The sequence below is a fragment of the Mustelus asterias genome, chromosome 7, assembly GCF_964213995.1.
Source record: "Mustelus asterias chromosome 7, sMusAst1.hap1.1, whole genome shotgun sequence".
Lineage (NCBI taxonomy): Eukaryota > Metazoa > Chordata > Chondrichthyes > Carcharhiniformes > Triakidae > Mustelus > Mustelus asterias.
This window is the reverse complement of record NC_135807.1, coordinates 75,307,008-75,333,751: the sequence shown is the minus strand read 5'-3', so window position 1 is coordinate 75,333,751 and position 26,744 is coordinate 75,307,008. Positions and strand designations below refer to the sequence as shown.

General features: G+C 46.3%; 1 protein-coding gene across 1 annotated transcript in view; it reads left to right on the top strand.

Moving 5' to 3' along the window:
• cpa6 (carboxypeptidase A6) overlaps positions 1 to 25,552 on the top strand; it is a 75,622-nt gene extending 50,070 nt beyond the window's left edge. The window contains exons 9-10 of the mRNA XM_078215499.1: positions 20,906 to 20,990; positions 25,362 to 25,552. Coding sequence (XP_078071625.1) covers positions 20,906 to 20,990; positions 25,362 to 25,552 — 276 coding nt within the window. The remainder of the gene's footprint in view (positions 1 to 20,905; positions 20,991 to 25,361) is intronic.
• Positions 25,553 to 26,744: the final 1,192 nt, after the last annotated feature.

The window sequence follows — 26,744 nt, the reverse complement described above, 5'->3', positions numbered from 1 at the left end:
AGCTGCAAGTTCATTGGTTGGTAAGAAACAGCCATTTTCTTCAAATTGCTGTAAATTAAAGAAGTGTAATAATTTTAAACAGGTAGCTACTTGGATTTAACTGAGAAGCACCAGGAATAAGGGAAACTTATAATAAGGTAATATAAGTAATCCTAAGTAGATAAAGTTAACGTAAGGGAAGTGAAGTTAAGACATGGCAAGGCAGCTCAGTCGAGTGGAATGCATGTTCTGTAATATGTGCAAAGTCATGGATGCTACCAGTATCCTCGACGACCACATGTGCAGGAAGTGCTGCCAGCTGCAGAAATGTTAGCTCTAGGTTTCAGAGGTCAAGGACTCACACGCACACATTCGCTCACTCATTTCCACACTCTCTCACTCACTGACTCCCACACGCTCTCTGTCACACACACACACCATCTCTCACTCACACTGCAACAGTCTCTCACTCACACACATGCGTACACTTACACTCACAAACATGTACACCGTTGCGCTCACACACTCACTCCCGCACTCCCACACTCAACACTCACTCACACTCACACACACTCGCTCACTCACACACACACTCACTCACACACACTCACTCACACTTTGGGGGCGATTCCCCCATCCCAGTACCTTAATTTTCTAGTGCAGCAAACTGGGAGAATCGTGCAGGGCACGATTTGTGGGATTGCCGCAAGCGTTTGTGCCCCGTTAGTGCCTTCCAGCACTGGATTTGTGGCACGATCTGCAAGGTACAGATGCCCTGTTCATCAGTACATCAATTCGGATGTGGGCCAGGCCCAGCAGGATGCCCGGGCTGCAGGCTTTGCTGCCATCGCCGACATGCCAAATATGTAGGATGCTATCAACTGCATGCATGTCGTCCTGTGGTCCCCAAAACATCAGGCACTGTGCTCTGTGAACAGGAAGGGGTTCCATTCCCTAAACGTGCAGATTGTGTGCGACCACAAGATGAATGTAATGCATGTGTGTGCACACCACGCAGGGAGCGTGCATGATAGCTTCATCTTGCAGATCTCCAACATCCCCGGGGTCTTAAAAGACCAGCCCAGGCTGCTGGGGTGGCTCATGGCGAACAAGGACGACGTGCTAAGGGATTGGTTAATGAAGCCAGTGGGGAGGCCAGAGACTGATGCAGAGACCTGTTATTATGAGGCCCACACTGCCACCTGGTCCATTGTTGAGTGGTGCATCAGGCTCCTCAAGATGTGGTTCCACTGCCTGGATGGCTCTAGTGGGGCCCTCCAGTACAGCCTCCTGAGCGCCTCCCGCATCATTGTGGTTTGCTGTGTGCTCCACAACCTGTCACAATAATGGAGAGACTTTCTGGAGGAGAAGAAGGAATGTGACCAGGCAGACGCCCTTGAGGAGGAGGGGGCCCATGAGGATGTGAAGAAGAAGGAGGCTGAGAAGGAGCCAGGAGATGGAGGACATGTGGCAGCAAGGGAGGCCCTCATCGTCAATGACTAGGAGGCATAAGATCCACCACCTCCTACCCCCACTTGCTGGAGCCTGAAACCGCGCCCCCCCAACCCATGTCCACACCCCCTGCCAAGGGTCCCATTGACATTACAATAGGGTGATGGGTCTCACTTGGCTGTGTTAGTGAGTTACCAGTCTAGGCAGGAGGATGATGATGACTCGCTATGCGGCACATTGTGATGCAGCCCTAGTGCCACACAAGTCCAACTCCTACCTGTTCTGTGACCACAAACTCGCACCTGGGCTCACACCTGACAGTTGGGGGCTGAACCATCCGGTTCAATGCCCCAAGTATGGGGATAGGGTTTGGGGATGAGGGGGGTGTTCCCAGGGTCCAGCAGGTGCTGGGGTGCCATGTCAGGCTGTGTGACACAGTGGGCCTACAGGGCACGCATTGCTGAGACAGCTTAAGATAAGCGCTTTGAATCTCACACCAGTCAGGGGTCTGGCACAGGCATTGGGAAATGGGGATCACAAACCCAGTGGGCCGAAGGGCCTCTCCCATGTAGAACAACACTCCAAACCCCTCTGGGTACGGTCGGGGTATGATCATCCCTGTGGGAGATGAATCACAGCTGTGGGGTGCAATAACATTTATTGGTGAAACTAACAGTGCAATAACATTAAGTGGTGATATTTAACAGTGCAAAAAAACAGGTGTGCATGTTTCTGAACGATGCCTATTTCCCTAAACCTAACTAGTGCAGCCCTTCACCCGTGCTCTCTTGGTGACCCGACAGTTTCTTAATCTTTCATGGCCTACCGCTACATCACGGTGTTCCCCCAGGATGTACATCGGAGGTGGAGGTGATCAGCTGCATTCCACGCCCCATGGCCTGTGAAGCCCTTGGCATCCTATAGGAGAGGCACTAAATGAATATTTTTCGTCGGTATTCACACTGGAGAGGGACAGTGTTGTCGAGGGGAGTACTGAGATGCAGGCTGTTGGACTGGATGGGATTGATGTTCATAAGGAGGAGGTGTTAGCAATTCTGGAAAGGGTAAAAATTGATAAGTCCCCTGGGCCGGATGGGATTTATCCTAGGATTCTCTGGGAGGCTAGGGAGGAGATTGCAGAGCCTTTGGCTTTGATCTTTGTGTCGTCATTGTCTACAGGAACAGTGCCAGAAGACTGGAGGATAGCAAATGTTGTCCCCTTGTTCAAGAAGGGAAGTAGGGACAGCCCTGATAATTATAGACCGGTGAGCCTTACTTCTGTTGTGGGCAAAGTATTGGAAAGGATTATAAGAGATAGGATTTATAATCACCTCGAAAGGAATAATTTGATTAGGGATAGTCAGCACGGTTTTGTGAAGAGTAGGTCATGCCTCACAAACCTTATTGAGTTCTTTGAGAAGGTGACCAAAGAGGTGGATGAGGGTAAAGCGGTTGATGTGGTGTATATGGATTTCAGCAAAGCGTTTGATAAGGTTCCCCATGGTAAGCTTTTGCAGAAAATACGGACACATGGGATTGAGGGTGATTTAGTGGTTTGGACCAAGAATTGACTAGCTGTAAGAAAACAAAGGGTGGTGGTTGATGGGAAATATTCATCCTGGAGTTCAGTTACTAGTGGTGTGCCGCAGGGATCTGTTTTGGGACCACTGCTGTTTGTCATTTTTATTAATGACCTGGTTGAGGGCGTGGAAGGATGGAATAGTAAATTTGCGGATGACACTAAAGTCGGTGGAGTTGTAGACAGTGCGGAGGGAAGTGGCAGGTTACAGAGGGACATAGATAGGCTGCAGAGCTGGGCTGAGAGGTGGCAAATGGAGTTTAATGCGGAAAAGTGTGAGGTGATTCACTTTGGAAGGAGTAACAGGAATACAGAGTACTGGGCTAATGGTAAGATACTTGGTAGTGTGGATGAACAGAGGGATCTGGGTGTCCATGTGCATAGATCCCTGAAAGTTGGCACCCAGGTTGATAGGGTTGTTAAGAAGGCGTACGGAGTGTTAGCTTTTATTGGTGGAGGGATTGAGTTTCGGAGCCAGGAGGTCATGCTGCAACTGTACAAAACTCTGGTGCGGCCGCATTTGGAGTATTGCGTACAATTCTGGTCGCCGTATTATAGGAAAGATGTGGAAGTGTTGGAAAGGGTGCAGAGGAGATTTACCAGGATGTTGCCTGGTATGGTGGGAAAATCGTATGAGGAAAGGCTGAGGGGCTTGAGGTTGTTTTCGTTAGGGAGAAGAAGGTTAAGAGGTGACTCAATAGAGGCATACAAGATGATCAGAGGATTAGATAGGGTGGATAGTGAGAGCCTTTTTCCTCGGATGGTGTTGGCTAGCACGAGGGGACAGAGCTTTAAATTGAGGGATGAGAGATATAGGACAGATGTTAGAAGTAGGTTCTTTACTCAGAGAGTAGTAAGGGCGTGGAATGCCCTGCCGGCAGCAGTAGTGGACTCGTCAACATTAAGAACATTCAAATGGTTATTGGATAAACATATGGTCGGCGCAACATCGAGGGCCGAAGGGCCTGTACTGCGCTGTAATGTTCTATGTTCTATCCCCTGGAGAGCCAGGACCTGGCCCCAGCCGACTTTCTGGTGTCATGGACATATCCATGCCACCCTGTTCATCCCGCTGTTCATGAGATGCACCAACATCTGGAAAGGGGGATTCAGAAGGCCTAGCGACAGCCGGAATCTCCAGGTGGAAGGCCTCGGCATGAGCTCCAGTGCTTCCTCCTCCCTTGGGCTGCCATTGGGTCCCTGGGTCACTCCGTGGGACAGTGGAGCAGCTGGACTGAGCTCCAGAAACCCGTGTGCCACCTGACCCTGCCAGTCCTGGAGGCCCAACTGCGTTCGCATCATGGTGAGTGAGCCCTTGGCAGATGGCACTTGCTGAGGGCATCGAGAGCTTGGGCCAGACTCAGAGACTGGGCTCTGCAACCCTTCAGTGCGGGCTTGCTGTGACTGAGCCATGCTCTCAAAGCCCACAGTCATGACCCGCTCAGTCCTAAGCCCCTCAGCCATGATCCTCTGTATCTTGGCCAAGCCTTGGACCCTGCCACCCATGGCAACCATTTCCTGCCCCAGGCTTTCTACTCCCGATGCCACCCTTGCAGGTTTAGCCTGGGTACCAGACAATGCCAGCAATATCTTCCACACCTGCAGTCTGTAGAACTCCTCCCGACAGCCTCACAGTTGCTGCAGTGTTGCTGACAACCCCTCCTGCATTCCCTGGCTCTGCTGCTGCATTTCCAGCAGCTGAGGGAGAACTAATTGCAGCGGCCCAGCACTTGGCTTGGGGCCAGCTGACTCCTTGTCTCTGACAGACCCCCGTGTGCCTGAGGCCTTGGATGTTCCTGCCTGCACCCGATGTACATCAAGAGTTGTGTCGTGCACACTAGAGAGTGATCCAGACACCTCACTACTAACTTGTCCCATCACGGTGATAGTATCTGTACAGGTGGATTATGTGGTGGAAGCCTGTGTCGATTGACTGGTGCTGGCCTCAGAGGTTAACCAAGGGTAATCTTACTGTAGAATGGAGTGCTGCTGTGATTTTGAAGGTGTTCAGGGGGCTTGGATTTAGTGTGACCAGGCCACTTTAAAGGCTTTACAGACCACAGACAAGAATGAAGATCTTTACCAGAATTGTGTCTGAAATCACCATCCTCAGAGTGATTACCATGTTTTCCAGGCAACAAGGAGAGGTCCAGCCACAAGAGCCCCATCCTGAGGAAGGCCCCTGAGGTGAAGCCCTTTCTCCTAGCCCGAGCACGTGTGTGTGTGTGTGTGTATGTGTCCCCACTCAGGAAGATTTCCCCTATCCTTTAGAGAAGGAAATCTGCCTTCCTCACCCAGCCCGGTCTACATGTGACTCCTGACCCAATAGCAAAGTGGTTGACTCTTTGCTTCCCTCTAAAATGGTCTAGCAAGTCACTCAATTCAAAGGCACTGAAGGACAGGCAAAAAATGTTGGCTTTTCCTGGCTTTGGCAGTGATGCCCTCATCCGATGAAAGAATAAAATTTGCAGTTGTTGGAGGGAAGTCATCTCAGCCCCAAATCATCACTGCAAGACTTCCTTAGATCAGTGTCCAGCTATCTTTACTTATTTCATAAATGGCATTCCCTGTAATATTAATTCAGAAGTAAGGATGTTTGCTGATGATTGCTCCTCAGATACTAAAGTAGTCAATGCCCGCACATTGTAAGACTGGACAGCATTCAGGCTTGGATTGACAAGTGGTGAGTAATGCTCGCACTATACAAGTGTTCAGCAATGACCATTTCCTCTTCATGTTCATTGGTATTACCATCACTGAATTCCCCAGCATCAACATCCTGGGGATTACCATTTATGAGAAGCTTAATTGGACCAGTTATGTGGTGGGAAATTTTGAGATGCAGCAGCTCTAAATGTGTTGGCCATATCATTTCTAAATCTACTGAAGCTGATTTGTTTCTCCGGGCCCGATTTTACCATTTTCATTCTAAGTGCTGAATCTGGGCGTAATGCAGATCCGACTGAGAAATCTGCTTTCAGGCGCCCCCATACGCACTCAGCCATCTCCAGTCCCATTCACGCTGTGGGTGGGGCTTAGCGCGGCTGAAACGATCGGAGTTCTGAATTGCGCATGCGCAGTTGGAAAAAAAATTTGAAAAAGCACGCCCGTGTCAGATCGCTCCCAGGCCGCAGAAAGCAGAGAAAGCGGCCCGGGAGCGAAAAGCCGGAGCGAAGGCCCCCACAGACATCACTGTCCCCCTTATCCACCCCCCCCCACAACACACACACATCACTGTCCCCCTTATCCACCCCCCCCACTACCCACACACATCACTGTCCCCCTTATCCACCCCCCCACTACACACACACATCACTGTCCCCCTTATCCACCCCCCCCCACTACCCACACACATCACTGTCCCCCTTATCCACTCCCCCCCCCACTACCCACACACATCACTGTCCCCCTTATCCACTCCCCCCCCCACTACACACACACATCACTGTCCCCCTTATCCACCCCCCCCACTACCCACACACATCACTGTCCCCCTTATCCACCCCCCCCCACTACACACACACATCACTGTCCCCCTTATCCACCCCCCCCCACTACCCACACACATCACTGTCCCCCTTATCCACCCCCCCACTACACACACACATCACTGTCCCCCTTATCCACCCCCCCCCCACTACCCACACACATCACTGTCCCCCTTATCCACCCCCCCCCACTACCCACACACATCACTGTCCCCCTTATCCACCCACCCACGACCCACACACATCACTGTCCCCCTTATGCACCTCCCCACTACCCACATACATCACTGTCCCCCTTATCCACCCCCCCACTACCCACATACATCACTGTCTCCCTTATCCACCCCCCCCACTACCCGCACACATCACTGTCCCCCTTATCCACCCTCCCCCACTACCCACACACATCACTGTCCCCCTTATGCACCTCCCCACTACCCACATACATCACTGTCCCCCTTATCCAACCCCCCACTACCCACATACATCACTGTCTCCCTTATCCACCCCCCTCCCCACTACCCGCACACATCACTGTCCCCCTTATCCACCCCCCCCACTACCCACACACATCACTGCCCCCTTATCCACCCCCCACTACCCAGACATCATTGTCCCCCTTATCCACCCTCCCCCACTACCCACACACATCACTGTCCCCCTTATCCACCCCCCCCACTACCCACACACATCACTGTCCCCCTTATCCACCCCCCCCCACTACCCACAGACATCACTGTCCCCCTTATCCACCCTCCCCCACTACCCACACACATCACTGTCCCCCTTATCCACCCCCCCCACTACCAACACACATCACTGTCCCCCTTAACCACACCCCCCCCGCTACCCACACACATCACTGTCCCCCTTATGCACCTCCCCACTACCCACATACATCACTGTCCCCCTTATCCACCCCCCCACTACCCACATACATCACTGTCTCCCTTATCCACCCCCCCCCACTACCCGCACACATCACTGTCCCCCTTATCCACCACCCCCACTACCCACACACATCACTGCCCCCTTATCCACCCCCCACTACCCACAGACATCACTGTCCCCCTTATCCACCCTCCCCCACTACCCACACACATCACTGTCCCCCTTATCCACCCCCCCCCACTACCCACACACATCACTGTCCCCCTTATCCACCCCCCCCACTACCCACACACATCACTGTACCCCTTATCCACCCACCCGCTACCCAGATCGATTGCCATCCCTGCCCCCCTCCCCCCCCCACCGATCGCCCGCAGAGTGGCAGCGGATCCCCAGCACCCCCGCGCCCCCACCAGAGATCCATCTGCTCTCCCCCCCTCCCCGTGCCTGAGATAAATATTACCCGTCTCCCAACCCCCCTCCCCCCCCCCCGACAATGGTCTGGCCTCACTCATCCCCCCCAGACAATAATCTGGCCTCACTCATCCCCCCCAGAGAATGGTCTGGCCTCACTCACCCCACCCCCCCGCCCCACGAGGAACATCTGACCCACCTCTTCCTCCCTCCCCACCAGACAACGATCAGTCCCACCCCCGCCAACCAGAGATACATCTGACCCGCCTTCTCCTCCCTCCCCCCCACCAGACAACGATCTGGCCTCTCTCCCCTCCCCTCCTCCAACCAGAGAATGATCAGGCCGCCTCCCTCCTTCCCCCCCACCACTGATCTGAGTCAGAGCGCCGTTGGAAGCACTGAACGCGCTCTTCAGCAGCTGGAGTGTCCGATTCAGACTTTTATTTAGCAGGTTCAATACGGCGCGGTTCCGGGTCGGCAAACGCGGTGGTAAAGGGGGAAATGCTGATAAAGTTGGGCGGGCAGTTCATTAATTCAATTTAAATGCATGCAGATGCATTTAAATCGCCGTTGCGCCCGTTTTGGGCGCGAATCGCCGCTATTCCCAGGTTTCAGTAAAGTGGCTATCTGCGCGGACATGGGTGCGGATCGTGTTAATGGCCTCACACCCGACTTTACCACGTTTTCGGGCGCGACGCAATGGTAAAATCGGGCCCTACATCTACTATTACATTGATTCCTATGTATTAATTATTTGAGACCCCAAACTATGTTTTTTAAGTGAAAAGTATTAGACATTTTATTTTGAACTATGTGGTATTTTGTATTATTAGTCATTAACATAGCTAGAATTTAATTGAAGCTGATTACATGAATTACAGAAAACTTTATTGGCAGGATATGGAACAAAATTGGATAAATAGAGTTAAAATACAGATCAGCCATAATTTAACTAAATTTAACTAAATGACAGAATAAGTTCAAGGGACTGAATAGCCTACTCTTGTTCCTATGTTCCTATTTACGTATCAATGAATGAAGCTTGGCACATGTGTGCAAGCATCCATGCATCAATCTCTTTCTCCAGTCAATTTGAACTAGCCCAGATCTCAAATGTTTATTAGTGAGCTTAAGATGCAGTAAAAAGTATTGTTTCTTGCACACTGTACAAACATACCATTCATAGAGTACTTAGGGGAGAAGGAAAAGAGAGGGTGCAGAATGTAGTGTTACAGCCATAGTTAGGGTGTAGAGAAAGACCAGTTTACTATATGGTCGGTCCATTCAAAAGACTGATGGCAGCAGGGAAGAAGCTGTTGGTTGGTACGTGTTCTCAGACTTTTATATCTTTTTCCCGATGGAAAAAGGTGGAAGAGAGAATGTCCGGGGTGCATGGGGTCCTTGATTATGCTGGCTGTTTTTCTGAGGCAGAGGGAAGTCTAGACAGAGTTAATGGATGGGAGGCTGGTTTGTGTGATAACCTGGGCTACGTTCACAACCCATTGTAGTTTGTTGCGGTCTTGGTCAGAGCAGGAGCCATACCAAGCTGTGATACATCCGGAAAGGATGCTTTCTATGCTGCATCTGTAAAAGTTGGTGAGAATTGTAACGGGCATGCCAAATTTCCTTCTCCTGAGAAAGTAGAGGCTTGGTAGGCTTTCTTAACTATAGCATTTGATTGAAGGGATCAGGACAGGTTGTTGAGTCATAGCGGATATGCCAAATTTCCTTAGCCTCCTAAGAAAGTAGAGGCGTTGGTGGACTTTCTTAACGACAACGTCGGCGTGGAGGGACCAGGACAGGTTGTTAGTGATCTGAACACCTCAAAAATTGAAGCTCTCAACCATCACCACTATTTCATCACCATTAATGTAGACCAGGGCATGTCCTCCACTATGTTTCCTGAAGTCGATAACTATTTGTTTCATTTCACTGACATTGAGGGAGAGATTATTGTCATTGTACCATTTCACCAGATTCTATATTTCTTTCCTGTACTCCATCTTGTCATTGTTTGAGATCTGATCCACTACAATGGAAACAACAAACTTGAAAATGGAGTTGGAGCGGAATTTGGCCACACAGTCATAAGTGTTTAACAGAGTTCAGTGGCAGCAACCGGTGAATCATTCACTGGAACCAGTCCCAGATGTGATGCTATTTGCCGCCAGACGGTTGTTTCCTGCACTGAAACTGACAGGCATTGTGAAATTGATCAGTTTCTGCTCAGTCATTTAGAAATCTGCAATTCCCACACTTACCCATCCTTACTGATTGCTGCCTGTGTGTTGGGAAGTCTAGGATCCAGTCGCAGAGGGAGGAGCCGAGCCCTAGGCCACAGAGTTTGGAAGTGAGTTTTGTTGGGGTAATGGTGTTGAAGGCTGACCTATTGTCAATAAATAGGAATCTGACATATGTGTCCTTGTTATCCAGGTGTTCCAGGGTTGAGTGTAGGGCCAGGGAGGTGGCACCTGTTGTAGACCTGCTGCAGTGATAGATGAACTGTAGTGGATCCAGCCAATCTGGGAAACCGGAATTGATGCATGCCATGACTAACCTTTTGAAGTACTTCATAATGATGGATGTCAGAGCCACCGAGTGGTAGTCATTAAAGCACGCTGACTGGCTTTTCTTTGGTACAGAGATGATGGTCGTCTTCTTGAAGCAGGTAGGGACCTCAAGTCAGGAGAGGTTAAAGATGTCTGCAAATACCCTGCCAACTGGATGGAAGTAAGAAGCTGGCTTGGCCTTACAATTTGACTTTGAGCTAAGACAGATACTGTGTAATGTTGACCATGAATACCAAGACACAGAGTCACTTGATGTCACTCAGCTCAACCACAAGTTTTCCCTTCATCTCCATGAAAAGTTTCACTTTGTCCGCCAGTTCATTAAACCACATAAGCATACTCCCTGGCTAAGCCATCACACTTCACAATAGTAAACTAAATCTCCGCACTTTGGTTCAAGGTCTTCCAATAACTCCTTAAACTGGTGGCTGTTTAACCCTCTGCTTTTAATAAATACTACTGGATACTACCGTCAACATTACATTGCTCAGTTGCACGGACTGTGCGCACAGATATTCCTGATGAATGATGCCGTGACGTACAATCAAGTTACTTGGATCAAGATTGAAACCATTCATTTCTTTCTTGATTAGAGCAACTATTAGTCCCTTTTGAGATCCAACCATAATTGGAGCACTGTCAGTGGTAAGACCACTTAATTTTTCAAGTGATAACTTAAGCCCATGTGCTGCCGATTTAACCTTCTCAAACGTCTTCATCTTTGGTGATATTATGCATTGTTACTAAAGCAAGCAAGCCCTCAAATCCCAAAATTTGCTGTGATTCCACAAAAAAATTGCCAGTGGCCTTTACTTGTTGGATCTGTTGTCTTATCAATAGCCAGAGAGTAAAACTCAAAACCAGCTGCAGAATCTTTCAGAGAATTTTCAATGTCTTGAGCCATATCATTAATTCGATCTGACGTGGTCCTGCAAGATAAGGTCACACTCTCAAATAATTTAATTTTCTCTGGAGCCAGTAAAGCAGCGGTCACAATGATGTACTCCTTTACAAACTCTCATTCTGACTGAACCTTTTTACGATAAGTTCACTCACCACATAACTGGCTTGTGTAACACCATCCAACTCCTTTCTCAGTCTTGTGAAAATTGCTTGCTGTGTATTCACATTCTTTTAAAGTGCTTTAATTTTGTCTGCTCGCACTTGTCCTTGAAATTCTTCGCATTTGATGCGCTTCATGCTGTAGTGTCTTTCTGCCATAACAGAAATCACTTCTCCACAAATCAGACATAGGTTTGCAATTCACCTCCACAAAAAGTAATTGTTTGTCCATTTTTCATTAAAAACACAACAGTCCACATCCACAATTCTTCTTTTGTTTGCAGTAACCATTTTTTACAAGTAGACACACAGGGTTTGAATGATGTACAGACAACCCGTAAGAATTATGATAATTAGAGCAGTCTATTATATTTTATAATTTGAAGTAAAAACCTATGAGAACCACATGTAAAACAAAACCCCAAGTACGTGTATTGGATTAAGTTGAATTTGCAGCTCAATTTCGACAATGGGATTGGGATAATTCTAAATTAAATAGTTGCTTGTTTTATTTCCATGGTAACGCGAGAAGACAAAGTGCAGCGTCTGCTGGGCTAGCTGATTCCTGTTCTTTATAGCAACATAATGAAGAAATCACCTGTCAATTAGGGATATTCTGTCAAGGCATGGCAGAAGGAGGGGACAATAGTTTTGGTGACTGCAGGATATTGGGTATCTCCTTAGCTTTTCTGAATTGCTGGACTGGTTTTTACCAGTGATGGGAAGTGTGAGGCCTTGTAAAATGCAAAGATGTGACAGGTAACAAGATGCATAGTTGGGAGGAAATTGCGCCATATATACAAGATTCCTGTGGGCCGAATGAAATTGAGCAATGGACAGATTCAGGCCATGGACCATGCGTCCCACATTCGTTATAAAGTTTAACCATCGGAATATCACCTGACCAGTTTTTTTTCCAATGCATTTTTTGCATTCAGTTATGGCTTTAGTTAACTTCAGCTGTGTCTGATACCCAAACATGCAATTTTGCCATTATTTTATACTTTGTGAAATGTTTATTTCTGAGACTACTTTCCCTTTGCACCTTCACTAAATTATTTAAAGTTCAGCTTCGTATATATCTCCAATTTATGAAAAGGAGATAACAAGATTTTCTAACTATATATTTAAATAACATTATTTTCCTTCCCTATCAACCAGCACATCCCAATCTCCATTTCTGAAACCTTTCTGTATACCTGAAAATTGAGCCCACTCTTACAGCGGGTGCAGCAATAATTTTCACAGCCAAATTAAATCTCATTATACATGACAATTGATATGAATTGAGGGGTTGTTTGGACATGAAATGTTCTCACCAGAAACAGTGACAGGAATTGAATCCATAGCACATTTCACATCTGAAATGTAAAAAATATAGAAGAGTATGGGGAATAGGATGATATAGATAGCTCTTTCTGAGAGTTGTGCAGTTACAATGATGGGCTGAGTAGCTTCCTTCGACTGCTACTGATTAAATCCTTGCTTCCCAACATGTTGAGGAAGGAAGAAATTCTTGCCAGCACCCGCAACTAGATTTCCCTATCATCCTATCTATTGAATAAAGTAATCCTAAATTCTGACCATTGTTTAGGAATATACATAGCCTTTTCGTTTTAAGTATTGTAGTTGTGCTTCAAATAGGATAAGAAGAAATGATCGACAAAACCTTTGGGTCTAAAGAAACCTCTGTATTCCTAGCGAATTGACTTTACATGACCAAAGACTTGATTTGTATAAAACATTTATCAGATTGGGAAGCCTGAAGAGCCTGTAGCTCTAGTGCTGCCTCTACCCCTCCCGGGGCCCAGAGTCTTGTAGCCAGCCGCTCCTCCTTGGGACCCCAGGCCTCCATTTCCTCACACTCTGGTTCCCAGGCCCTAGTTGGAGATGCCGGAGTGCCGCTCCGGCAGCACTACACCACCAGTTGTCTGGTCTGAACTGGACCAGACAAATAACTACTGTGGCTACAAAAGCAAGTTGGAAACTGGGAATTAAGCAATGAGTAATTTATTTCCTGACTGCTGAGTTCACCTGAAGAAGGAGTGACACTCCGAAAGCTTGTGCTACCAAATAAACCTGTTGGACTTTAAACTGGTGTTGTGAGACTTCTTACTGTGCTTACCCCAGTCCAATGCCGGCATCTCCACATCAGAAAGACTGTCCACCATTTTTAAGGCACAAATATTCTCTGCACTTGACTGGATCAGTGCTCTCATCCACATTCAAGAAACTTGACACTGTCCAGAAAAAGGCAAGCAGTTTGATCTGCGCCCTATCCGCCACTTAAAGATTACCACCCTCCACCGCCAGTACACAGTGGCAGCAGTGTGTGTCATCTACAAGACACACTACAGCAACTCACCAAGGCTCTTTTAGTCATCCCTTCCAAACCCGTGATATCTACAGCCTAGGAGAAGGGCAGCAGAATGCAATGGAAACACCACGATCTATAAGTTCTCTTCCAAATCACACACCATCCTGATTTGAACTATATCACCCCCTCCTTCCTTGTCACTGGGTCAATATCCAGGAACGCCTTCCCTAACAATACATGAAACCAAAAGAGAAAACGTTGGAAAATCTCAGCAGGTCCGGCAGCATCTGTAAGGCGAGAAAGAATGAGCTGATGTTTCGACTCCAGATGACCCATTGTCAAAGCTTTGACAAAGGGTCATCTGGATTCGAAATGTCAACTCTTTTCTCTCCTTACAGACGTTGCCAGACCTGCTGAGATTTTCCTGCATTTTCTCTTTTGGTTTCAGATTCCAGCATCCGCAGTAATTTGCTTCTAACAATACATGAATTGCAACAGTTCAAGAAGATGGTTCACTCTTACCTTCTCAATGGCAATTAGGAATATGAAAAAATACTGGCCTATTCAATGATTCTGCTGTCCTGTGAACAAATATTTTTTAAAAATCCACCACCCTGACTCTTCCAGTATCACTTTATCATCAGACTGCTAGTGAAACATCCAATGCTTAACTTCACTAACTTTCAGGGAGCAGAGAAGACCCTGGACAGCATAAGAGCAATGAAAAACAAGGCGAGGCTTGAATCCTTCACTTCACTTATCTCCAGTGAGTGGAAAGGACCCCAAACCCTGCATGGGAGCAGTTACAATCGGGAGCTGCCTGTGTTTGGGGGGAAATTAAACTGAGGTCACAGAAAAATGTAATTTAATTAGTTTGTGAATAACTTGTTTCGGAGTGTCTAAATGACTGAAAATTAGAACAATGTAAAACAATTAAATAACCCTTAAGTAGCTACCTTGCAATTAACTAAAAGACACAAACAGAAGGGAATTAAAATGGTGAATCAACAGTTTTATTTTTATGCGGTAAACTTTATTGTATTACTAACCTTTAAAGAGGTACATTAAGGGTGATGAGAAAGAACATTAATTAAAAATCATTCAGAAAATAAGTAATTAGGTTACTGGAGAGTGTCAGGAAGGAGCAAGAACTGAGCACAGCATAAAAAGCGATCAGTGGGATCGGAGCACAGGCAGAATTCACAACGTCACATCAGGAATAAAAAAGCAACATCGGCACAGGGGAAGGAGTTGATTGGTGAGTAGCTGATGAATGATTATACTTTGTAACATCAAGTAAAGTTAAGGCACTGAGTTTTCAGAACTTGAACAACAACTGGGGTCACTTGTGTATCCACAAGGCTGAGCATAATGTGGTTGACACATTAGGGAACATCACAGGTTAAGAGAATGCAAGGCAGAGGGAGAATAGATAATTGCCAGACATTCTAGGAGGGCCAGGCAAGTCATGCAGGAGTCCCATTCACTAACCAGCTTTCCATTTTGGATTACTGGTGAAGACAATGGTCCCTCAAAGGAGTGCGGTCAGAGCCAAGTGCATGGCATCATGGATAACAGTTTCACAGGAGGGAAGGAAAAAAAGTGGAAGAGCAAGAGTGGTAGGGAAGCAGACAGATGCTTCTGCGACCGTAAATGTGACTCCAGGATCAAGGATGTCACTGAGCAGGGGAGGGAGGGTGAACAGCCATCGGTTGTGGTCTACGTCAGTGTCAATAATATAGGTAGAAAGAGGGATGAGGTCCTGAAAGATGGGTTTTTGGAACAGTATGTTGAGAAACTAACTAGGGAACGAACTATTTTAGATCTAGTATTGTGCAATGAGAAAGGGCTAATCGATAATGTTGTAAAGGAGCCATTAGGGAAGACTATGATGCAATTTCACATTAAGTTTGAAAGTCACATAATTCAATCCAAAACTATGGTCTTAAATTGAAACAAATGAAACTATAAAGGAATGAAGGGCAAGTAGGCTGTGGCAGATTGGGAAACTACGTTAAAGGATATGATGTAGACAAGCAAAACTATTAATACATTGTTTACAAAAAATGTACATTCCTTTGAGGCACCAAAACCTAACAGGAAAAGTGACCCAACTGTGTATTGGGAAAAAGGAAGAGGTTTATAAAGTTGGCAAAAATGTAGTAAGCTCGAGAATTGGCAGCATTCAGCAAAGGAAAATCTAGAAACTGATAAAGGAAGGGTCAATAGAATATGGAAAGTAAGTTGGGGGGGTTGGGGAATACAGACTGTAAAACCTTCTGTAGGTATATAAAAAGAAAAAGAGTGGCAAAGACAAATGAGCATTCATTCAAGGAAAGACAGGAGAGTGTATAATGGGGAGTAAAGAAATGGCGGAAAAACAGATATGGAGGAAGTTACAAAAACCTCCTAGAGGTATAGGAGAACCAAGATATGAGGATGAATGAGAAACTGAAAGAAATTAGTATTAGTCGAATGTAGTATTGGAAAAATGCATGGGACTGAAAATTGATAAATCCACTGGACCAAATTATCTAGAGTGTTGAAGGAGGCGGCTCTAGGGAATGGCTGCATTGATGGTCACCTTCCAAAATTCTGGAATGATTCCTGCTGATTGGAAGGTTGCAAATGTACCTCCCCTTAATCAAGAAAGGAAGGCGAGAGAAAATGGGGAACTGCAGACTTCTTAGCCTGACATCTGTAGCAGAAAACTACTAAGATCTATTATCAAAGATGTGATAACCAGATATTAGGAAATAATGGTAGGATTGAGCAGAGTTAACATGGATTTATGAAAGGGAAATCATGGGCGGAAGACAATCTTACCAGTTCGTCATGCCAGTCGATGGGTGGGGCGAGCTGGGAAGATTGTGCGAGAGGTGAAAAATTGGGTTTGCGTCCGGTTTCTCACCTCTCGTGATCTTACCGGCACTTGATATCCAACGTGATCAGCCTCGTACCCGGGAGGGGCACAAGGCTGATTATAATATTTAAATCAGTGAAATCCCGATTTAAATATTATTAGTGAGCCCGGGACACTATTGTCCGGGCTCACTTACCTTAACAGCCTCACCAGTGAAGGATCACATAAGGTCCCATTCAACGGGGACTTGACACGGTGACCTCAGCAGTAGGATTGGAGACCATTGAGGCCTCCCTGGTGGTCGGGGGCAAGGCTGGGCAGTGTCCCTTGGGCAGTGCCAGCCTGGCCCTACCAGCCTTGGACCCATCAGCCTTGGACCCTGGCAGAGCCAGCCTTGCACCCTGCACTGCTAGCCTGGCACTGCCCACTGGGCACCAGGTGCAGACATGATGGGGTGGGGCCCCAAAGGAGGGGTGGGGCCAAGATGTGGCAGGGCCTCGGGTGGCGGGTGGGAGAAACTGTGCACTCTGCAACCAGGGTTCGGCTGGTGGGTGGGTGGGGAGCCAGGGGTGGGGTGTTAGGGCAACAATCGACTGGGCCGGAGATAGGGATTTCAGGCAGCGATGGGCTGGGCTGAGGGGCTCGGGTGGTGATCGACCAGGCTGGGCTGAGGGGTTCGGGTGGTGATTGGCGGGGGAGGGCAGTAATTGGGGGGGGGGGTGGGACACAATATCTAGTGGGGAGTTGCCTGACAGATCTCTTTCTATTCTGTTGCACAGAACAGAGACAGATCTACGCGTGTGCAGTTGTGCCTTCTGGTGTGAGCGGCCGGCTTTCCGGTGAGCCTACGCCCCCCACCCCCTCCCCCTTCTGACAGGAATCAAATTTTGTATCATTTTTGCACTAAGTGCCATAAGATTGCATTTTCAAACTTGCCCAAAACACAGGTTTGAAACTCCTAAGTGTCAAAACAGTGAGAATAACAGAGCAATCTGCGCTGGCCTCTCAGGCTCTGCATCACAATTGTCCCACACTGTCACTTTTTTGGAGAGTGGTAAGATGTGCATCAGTATTGGGGAAGCAGGACCTAAGCACACTGGTGAGCCCAGCATCAGAGAGCTTGGGCACCATTTTGCAAGGATGCTCCAATCTTATGGAGCACTGGGAGATCCCACACTGCCTCCATGGACATCAGGACCCACCCATTCTCAGCAGCACATTGACCCATCCCATACCCAACACGAGTGACTGGCATCGGGGCATTGCGTCCTCCTGATGGGTCCCCCATTATGACCCTCATCATAACACCCGACATGCCCCCCCCTCATCATGACCCCCTTCATGATCCATCCCTGCATGACACCACAGCACGTCCCAGCCTCCCTGCATAGCCCCCCTCCCCCCCCTCCCGTCATAGCCCCCACTCCGGTCCCATTCCCTTGGCACTACCCCGGCTCACTGGCGGTTCCCAATTGGCACTGCCAGAGTGCCTGCTGGCTTCTGCCAGTGTGACAGGTAGACACTGCCCAATGGGCACCACCTGGCCATGCCCCCAACCACCTGGGGGCTTCAATGGCGTCTGAGCTCCTCAGCGTGGGCATCGTGGTAGGCCTCCACTAGTAGTGATTCGTGCCAGCATAACCTCCCACCAGAGAGGTGGGAACATTCTGGTAGGGGCAACAATCGCTTGCCGAACTCTGAGTAGATATTAGTGTGTGCGGATGAGGGTGAGAGAATTCTGAGACTGGGATTGAACCACTCTCAATCACACTCTCTTGCTGACACACACACACACACACACACTCTCTTGCACACCAACATGCACCCTCACACACACACTCTCAGGCAATCTCTCAACTTAGATGCCCCCTCTCTCTGACACACTCTCTGTCATACTCTCTATCACACTCTCTCAAACTCTTTCTCATGCACACTCTTACATGCACACTCTCACACTCTCTCACAACACACTCTCTTACAAATACTCACCCTCATATTCTCATACATTCTGAGACACACACTGACACACTCTCACATACACTCTCTTATACACACTGACTCTCACACACACACAAACACACATACACTCTCACATAGACTCTCCCATACAACTTTCACTCTCTCGCGCACACTCACTCACACACACATACACGCACCACTCGCGCGCACAGACTCTCACATTGACTCTCTCATAAACACTGTTAGGGGGCGATTCTCCCAAAAAAGTCCTAAGTGCTGAATTCGCGGGAAAACTGGTGTAAATCATGATTGTTTTGCAGACAAGAATCTCCCACACTCTGCAATGCAGAGATCACAATTGTGATTATCATTAAAAGCTCGGGCGGGGGGAGGGCAGGGGTGGAACCTATTCACGCCAGAGTCTGACAGTTCTGGGTCTCTGTGCGTGCGCAGTGGCCCCGCGCTGTCAGCTTGCAGTTTGCTGGCCAGCTCGATCACTCACCAGCCTGGCACCCCCGCAGTGCTGCCCCTCCAACCTTCCCCCCACAGCACGACCACAGCTCCATAACCATTTGCGGGCCAGCCCCGACCCCTCCGACCCCCGTCCCTGATCTCTAGCCCCTCCCTGCCAACAGCAATGACGAACCCCCACCCCAGCAAACCCCCACTCACGGGAGGCAGACCCCCCCCCTTTGGTAGACCCCCTCATGGGAGGCAGACCTTCCCCAGGCAGACTACCCTCCCCAGCCAACCCCGATTGCTGGCCTCCTTCCTGCCCCGACCGGATCCAAAGCACAGTGGCAGCAGGACCCCCCACCCCATCCCCACTAATCACCCCTAAGCCCCACCCCAGGCCCCACCCCTTGGCACTGCCTGATGCCCAGTGGGCAGTGCCAAGGTGCTCCCAGGCATGGGCACTTTGCCCCTCAGGCAGTGCCAGGGGGCACAGGCTGGCATTACCAGGATGCCCATGCCCAGGGGGCCCTACCTCCCTGCTGCCCAACCCCCTGGTGGGCCCTTCACTCCAGCGGGGTCTCCCCTTCACTCCAGCGGGGTCTCCCGCTAGTTCCCCGAAAGTGGGGAACTATTCTAAATCCTGCCAGAATGAAATTGCACTGGCGGGATGGGGGATGCTCTCGGGCCCGGAGAATTCAGTCCCTGGCCTGATAATAACATTTAAATTACATTCAAATAACATTAAAATAACTTACCTGCTGTTCCCGCTGATTTCCAGTGTGGTCTCGACTACGCCAGATATCCATCAATAAAAGATGTGCGCGTGTCAGGAACACATGCGCGAATCCCACGAATTGGCGCATGCGCGATTCTCCCGACTCGGCACGCTAAAAAATTAGCATGTGGGATGGGAGAATCACCCCCTTACTCTCTCACACACATATTCTTTCTCTCACATACATCCCCCGGATGGTGAGTTTCTTCATCCCCCTGCCCTACCCTACCCGGGCCCACTATTACTCTCTTCCAATCCCTCAGCTAGATAGCACCCCTCCCCACCTCCCCCAACTCATTCATCTAGGCCCATTAGCCCTCTCTCTCTCTCACACACACTCCAACAATGAGTGTCTTCACTCTCCACTGCACCCTTCCCCCACCAAACCAAGGCCACACAACCATTGCCTTCACTCTCATCCCCAGATCCTACAGTCTCTCTTCACCCCACATGCCGAACAGCTCTCTCTGTCTCTCCCCTCCCTGAATTCCTTTCCTTTTCCTCTATATACTCACCACCAGTGTTTACAGCTCTTCCAATCACAGACTGTTTCTCTCTCACATCCCGAGTGAGCGTTTCAGCAGCAAACATTAGAAAAATGAGAGGCGACAGAACTTGACAAGGTAAATGCAGGATGGATGCTATCCCTGTCCCGGTTGGAGGATGGTTAGAATCAGAGGACACATTCTCAAAACAAGGGGTAGACCATTTGAATAGAAAAAAGAAAAGAAAGTACACGTGACAGTGCAAATTTCAGTTATTGATGGCAAAGATGAGAAATAAAAATCAGAAACTAATCATTTCAGCTAAGAAACATGCAAATTATTTAAATGATCACAAAGTTGGACATGCTTTGTGAATATAGCCGTTATTGTCTAAGACTGAAATAAAGTAATGGAACAAAATAGATAATTAAAATATTGTTGATGTATAGCCCGATAAACTAAAATTATATGAACATAATGAGTTATATGGTAATCCCTAAATTCACCCATTGTGATTTACTTTGATGTTAACAGCTTCACCAAATAATGCAGTCTTTTTATTCACTTGAAATTGAAATTCTTTAACAAGTTTTATTTTTTTGTTTCATTTTTCAGGAATCTGTAGCATTTAGTGCTGTCAATGCTCTTTACTCAGCATATGGTATCAAATACAAACATGGGCCGGCTTCTAGCACTTTGTGTAAGTTTTTTTTAATTGATAATGTTTGAATTGGGTTCAATAGAACTATAGTACAATAATGTGTATAATCCATAATTCTACCCAAAGTGGTAGAAAAACAAGTATAATGTCAAATGAATTGAAAGTAACGAATACTTATAGTGTTTATTATCCTTAGTAAAAACAAGAAATTTTCAGAATACACATCAGCTTCTTCAGCATCCATGAGGAAAGGTTAGGTTAACATTTAGCCTGTTGACAAGATTAAATAATGGAAGATGTGTGAACATCTGAACAAAACAAAGTTGAGGAGTGGGAACAAAAAGAACAGGTTACTGCCAAGGATCAGGGATTTCAACTGCTGTTGTTGAATGGAATTAACTGGGTAAATAATTAACAAACATGATTTTTTGGAAATTTACGAAGATTACAAATTGTTAAGTGATACATGAAGATCTTGTGGAGACATTGAAAAATAATTGAGAATAGGTAAATAAAATGTGAATAAAAGATATTGGAAAGATGCATACAAAACATAAAAGTAGACAAATGCTCATAATATTAAATGAATTTTTAAAATGGCAGATACACAGAGTCACCAGCGAATAAGTAGCCCAATAGCCCAACATTGTTGGAGCTGCATTCAGATAAGAACATCCAGAGTTAAAACACCAACCAGCTCTCCCTCCTACCAGACATTTTCTCCAACAGCTCTCCTTTGTTGACCACCTCTATTCTGTCTTCTAGTCCCATTCATACCTGTTGCAAAATAAATAATGGTGCAGTTCGGACTGGAATGGTTATCAGCAAGTTTTAGACAAACTCTTATAAAAGCACAATGTTGTTCTCAAGTTTCCATAACTAGCTTATTAGCATAGATTTCAGGGTGGACCTGGACAAATAGATGGAGCACTCGGTAAAAGTAAACAATTGTGCAGGTGAAATTTATAAGGAATGTAACAATTAAAGATGAATTTTAGATTATCGTGAAACAAAAATTTTGGAAGCATTTGGAACAGAACTGAGGTTGTCTCAATTCATTTAGCAACCTTTATCAAGAAGGTGAAGAAATGATCAATGATGGCAAAGGAAAACCTGATGTGCTGCTATAAGAGTGAGGCAAATAGAAGAGCAAGCCATTCCCTCACCCTTTAATAAAAGCAAAGTACCGGAAATCCAGAACACAAACGGAAAATGCTGGAAAGACTCAGCAGGTCTGGCAGCATCTGTGGAGAGAGAAACAGGGTTAAGACTTCAAGACCATATGACTCTTTAAGTTTATGTTTTCAGTTTATTTACTGCTGTCACAAATAGGCTTACATTAACACTGCAATGAAGTTACTGTGAAAATCCCCTAGTTGCCACACTCCAGCGCCTGTTCGGGTACACTGAGGGAAAATTTAGCTTGGCCAATGCCCCTAACTGGACTGTGGGAGGAAACCGGAGCACCTGGAAGAAACCCACGCAGACATGGGAAGAACGTGCAGACTGCGCACAGTGACCCAAGCTGGGAATCGAACCTGAGTCCCTGGTGCTAACCATTGTGCCACCGTGCCAAGACCTGAAGAAACTCTGAAGAAGCATCATCTGGATTCAAAATGTTGGGCTCGATTCTTTGGCCCCGTGGACTCATGCGCAGATCACATGAGGCTGTGAGGGATCAGAGAATAATGGGGAGGGACGAGCGCATTGAGTGTAGCTAGAACCCCCTTTGGGATTCTGCCCATCCCCCTGATGCCCTCTGCAATCTGGTTCCCGCCCAGTGAGGGCAGGAACCAGATGAACATATTTAGATTTGTCAATTTCAAGCTGGATTCCCCCTGCTCCGGGAGTCTCTGACTCTTGGGGCAGTGGTAACCCGGCATGAATCACCGCTGTCTCCACAAACGGAGAGCAGGCATTATGGCCATACTGGGGGCTTGGAGGCCATTGAAGCCTTAGGGTGGTCGTCGAAATGGCTGGGTAGTGCTCTTAGCTGGCGGGTGGGCAGGATGTGTATAGGGTTGACTGGAGATCAGGATGCCCATCTCCGAGGAGCTGGTGTCTTTAGGTCCCCACTCCAAAACAAAATTCTCGAATTCAATGAGAATCTCCCCGGGCTGCAAAAATAATTTGTGATTAAATTGCAAACTGAATCGTACTGACCCTCCCAGCGGAAATCTCACCGGTTTTCCTGCTGGGGACAACACTTAAAAATATGTTGAAAGAATTGCGCCCATTAAATCTTTTTCTTTCTCTGCAACATTTTCTGTTAGTGTTTCAGTACCTATCCCTTTGATAGTTGTTGAAGTGGACTTGATAGTACATGAGGTAATTCCCCGGTGGTGGGATGGGCGAGCCGAGCGATACTCCGTAGATGTCAGTGGGACCAGAAGATCCTGCTGGGCTCCAATGGCGAGCCAAAGAAGAGGGGGTGGAAAATCCTGTCCTTGGTATTTATTTCTTGAACTCTGCAAAGCTGTTAAGAACTGCTTTGCTTTAAGACATTTCAATAATCACTTCACTCCCTTTCCCTGAAGCACTGAGTATTTTCAGCTGCTTTTTTTTACTTTTGTGCTGCCTCACAGTCACCATATGTACTGATGCCAATATTGGACCTGGACTGGAAGGTTTTCCATAACTAACCCTTAGTTGGGATCTGGTTTTCCCAGTGCTGTCTGCCCTGTACGCCATTAAAATCGATTGTTAGCTTTTTTAAGGCTTACTCACCAGTTCCACGATCTTTGCTTGGTTCTCTGATTTGAACTCAACAATCAGCCTTGAATAACTTTGAAAGTTGATTATCTAACTATTCTTCCCTCCATTTCATCTATGGAGCAGCTTTGGAGCTTGAGACTCCAGAGAAACAGGGTGCCATTCTTAAGCTTTTTAAAATAATTGCACAAAATAAAGTAATTGACTGCGTGTGCACAATGAACACTAGGAAGTACAGAGGACCAGATGCTTGAGGTGCACATCCATAGGTCCCTGAAGGCAGCAGGGTAGATAGACAAGATGGTTAAGAAGGCATGTAGGATACTTGCCTTTATTTGCCGAGGCATAGAATATAAGAACTGGGAAGTTATGATGTAGCTGTATAAAACACTCATTAGGCCACAGAGGACTGTGTGCAGTTCTGGTTACCACACTATCAGCAGGTTGTGATTGCTCTAGAAAGAATGCAGAGGATTTTGACCAGGATGTTGCTTGAGCTGGAGCATTTCAGCTATGAAGAGAGGCTGTTTAGACTAAGATTGTTCTCCTTAGAACAGAGAAGGCTGAGGGGGGATCTGATTAAATTATGAAGGACATTGATAGAGTAGATAGGAAGAAACCTTTCCTTTTAGTTGAGGGATCAATAATCAGGGGGAATAGATTTTAGGTAATGAGCGGGAGAATTAGAGGGAATTTGATGAAAACCTTTTTCAACTAGAGGATGGTGGGAATCTGGAACTCACTGCCTGAAAGGGTGGTAGATGCAGGAACCCTCACAACATTTAAGAAGCATTTAAATGAGCATTTGAAATGTATAGTATACAAAACCACGGACTAATTACTGGAAATTGGGATTAGAATGGATAGGTGCTTGATGGCCGGTGTAAACACGATGGGCCAAAGGGCCACTTTCTGTGCTGTAAATCTCTATGACTGTATGTAAATCAAGTTAGTCCGACACAGTTTGCTGGGCAAAATCATGCTAGCTCACTTTAATCAATCGTTGGTATTCAAAATGAAAGTATATTTTGTCTCTGATAATACTTTCCAATACCTTACCCACAGTTAGGCTGACTGGCCTGCAATTTCCTGGTTAATTCTCCTTTCTTGAACAGTGGTATAACATTAGCAACCTTCCAGTTCTTCTGCTAAATGAGGAGATGTTATTTCACCTAATTGGGTTGTTAGTAACTCGAGGTCATCAATTTAGAAGTAACGGTAAGACAATAAGGAGAAATGATTAGAGAAATTTATTTTCAGCAAAGAATGCTTAGCCGCAGAGTGATTGAATCAGAAGCAATTGTTTCTTTTAAAAAGAATTGAGTACTGTAAATAGTTGAAAAAGAGAAAGGTACAGGGCTATTGGGAGAGACCGGAGCAGTGGGAATATTTTTTAATAGCTTGAGAAAAAAGCCAGCACAGATATGATACATGTAATGGTTTCCTATGGTGTAAATTTAGGACTGATTCCAAGAAATTGTTTAATACACAGTGATGTTTAAAAAAAGGATAAGACTTCTGCATAGTGCATTGAAATGAAATCCTTGGGATTATTAAAAAACAAACATTTTGAGGATGTTAAATTTACTGAACGGATGGACTCAGATTAATCAAATGGTCATCTTCATGCATAAATATCTTGTGATATGATACATTGAAATTTAAGTTCTAATAATACATTTCTCCTTTACCTTTCAGATGTCACTTCTGGTAGTTCTATGGATTGGGCCTATAAACATGGCATCCCCTACGCATTTGCATTTGAATTGCGAGATACTGGATATTATGGGTTTTTGCTACCAGAATCTCTAATTAAACCCACATGTACCGAAACATTAGCCGTAAAAAATATCACAAACCATATTCTTAAGAAATGCCCATTGAGATGAGCTATTCAGCACCATCTGCTTTATGTTTTTTAAATGAATACAAACCATTTTGTAGTGTATTATTTTTACCCAAATAAGCTTAATTGACCATAGGTTTATGTCTCTTTCTGTATTTTTTCATCATATGAAAGATGGGATGGGCAATAAATGAGACTTTGTCAATGAATGCATTTAAAAATAAATTAAATAAGTATTTTGGTGGCCAGAACTAGCAGAAACTCATCACCACAATATTCAAATATGCTGTTGCACCAAATCATAAGAATGTAGAGTTCTGTATGGATTATTGTATAATTAAATAACTTGGAAATTTTGGCCCAGATTTTGCACTTGCAATGCCGGAGAGCACCAACAGTTTCACATCATTACTTCTCTGAAACTGACAGCAAGTCCTGGAGCTCACACACCTACAGTTAAATGCAGAAATCCAGAAGTTGCTTCGTGATTGTACACTTCTTCATAGGGTGCATTGTTGAAGTTCCGACCCGCAAACTACACCCCTCCGTGCTCCTCCCACCTCAACCAATCTTGCTCCAGAGTGCAAACAAGTACAAGTCACACTGATTAAAACTTGTCCTTTTTTGTGGATTGTGGGTGACGTTAGCTGGGCCAGCATTTATTGCCTATCCCTAATTGCCCATGAGATTATTAGTACATGAGGACACTATTAATACACTGTAAAAACCCATGAAAAATGTACATCCCATTGGTTGAAGTGCAATTCGGTTTTTCACGGCATGCTAAATTCATAAATACTAAAAGAGAAGTCTCACTGTCCTTGAAAAGCTATATTTGTGAAATGACTAATTTATTTGGTATGTTAAAGAAAATCATATTTTAATTTTATTTTAAAAGTTTATAGTTGCACAGAAACATAAAAGATGGGAGCAATAGGAGGCCAATTGGCCCTTTGAGCCTGCTCTGCCATTCATCACGATCATGGCTTCTGCCTTATTCCTACGCATATGACCCAATCGTTAATTTTGCTTTCTGTAAAATTTTAAGTAAGAATTTTACTTCTGACTTTGATATCTGTGAAAATACTTCCGCGTGATTGGCTGCTTACCCAGCTTGATGACACCACAGTTATTTTACACCTGGTGAACCTCTTGCATTGCTTCCAAATTCAAACTGATGTAGGGAAAGGGGAATCCACACCACAGAGATTGCTAGGTCTTTGTGAACAGCTTTC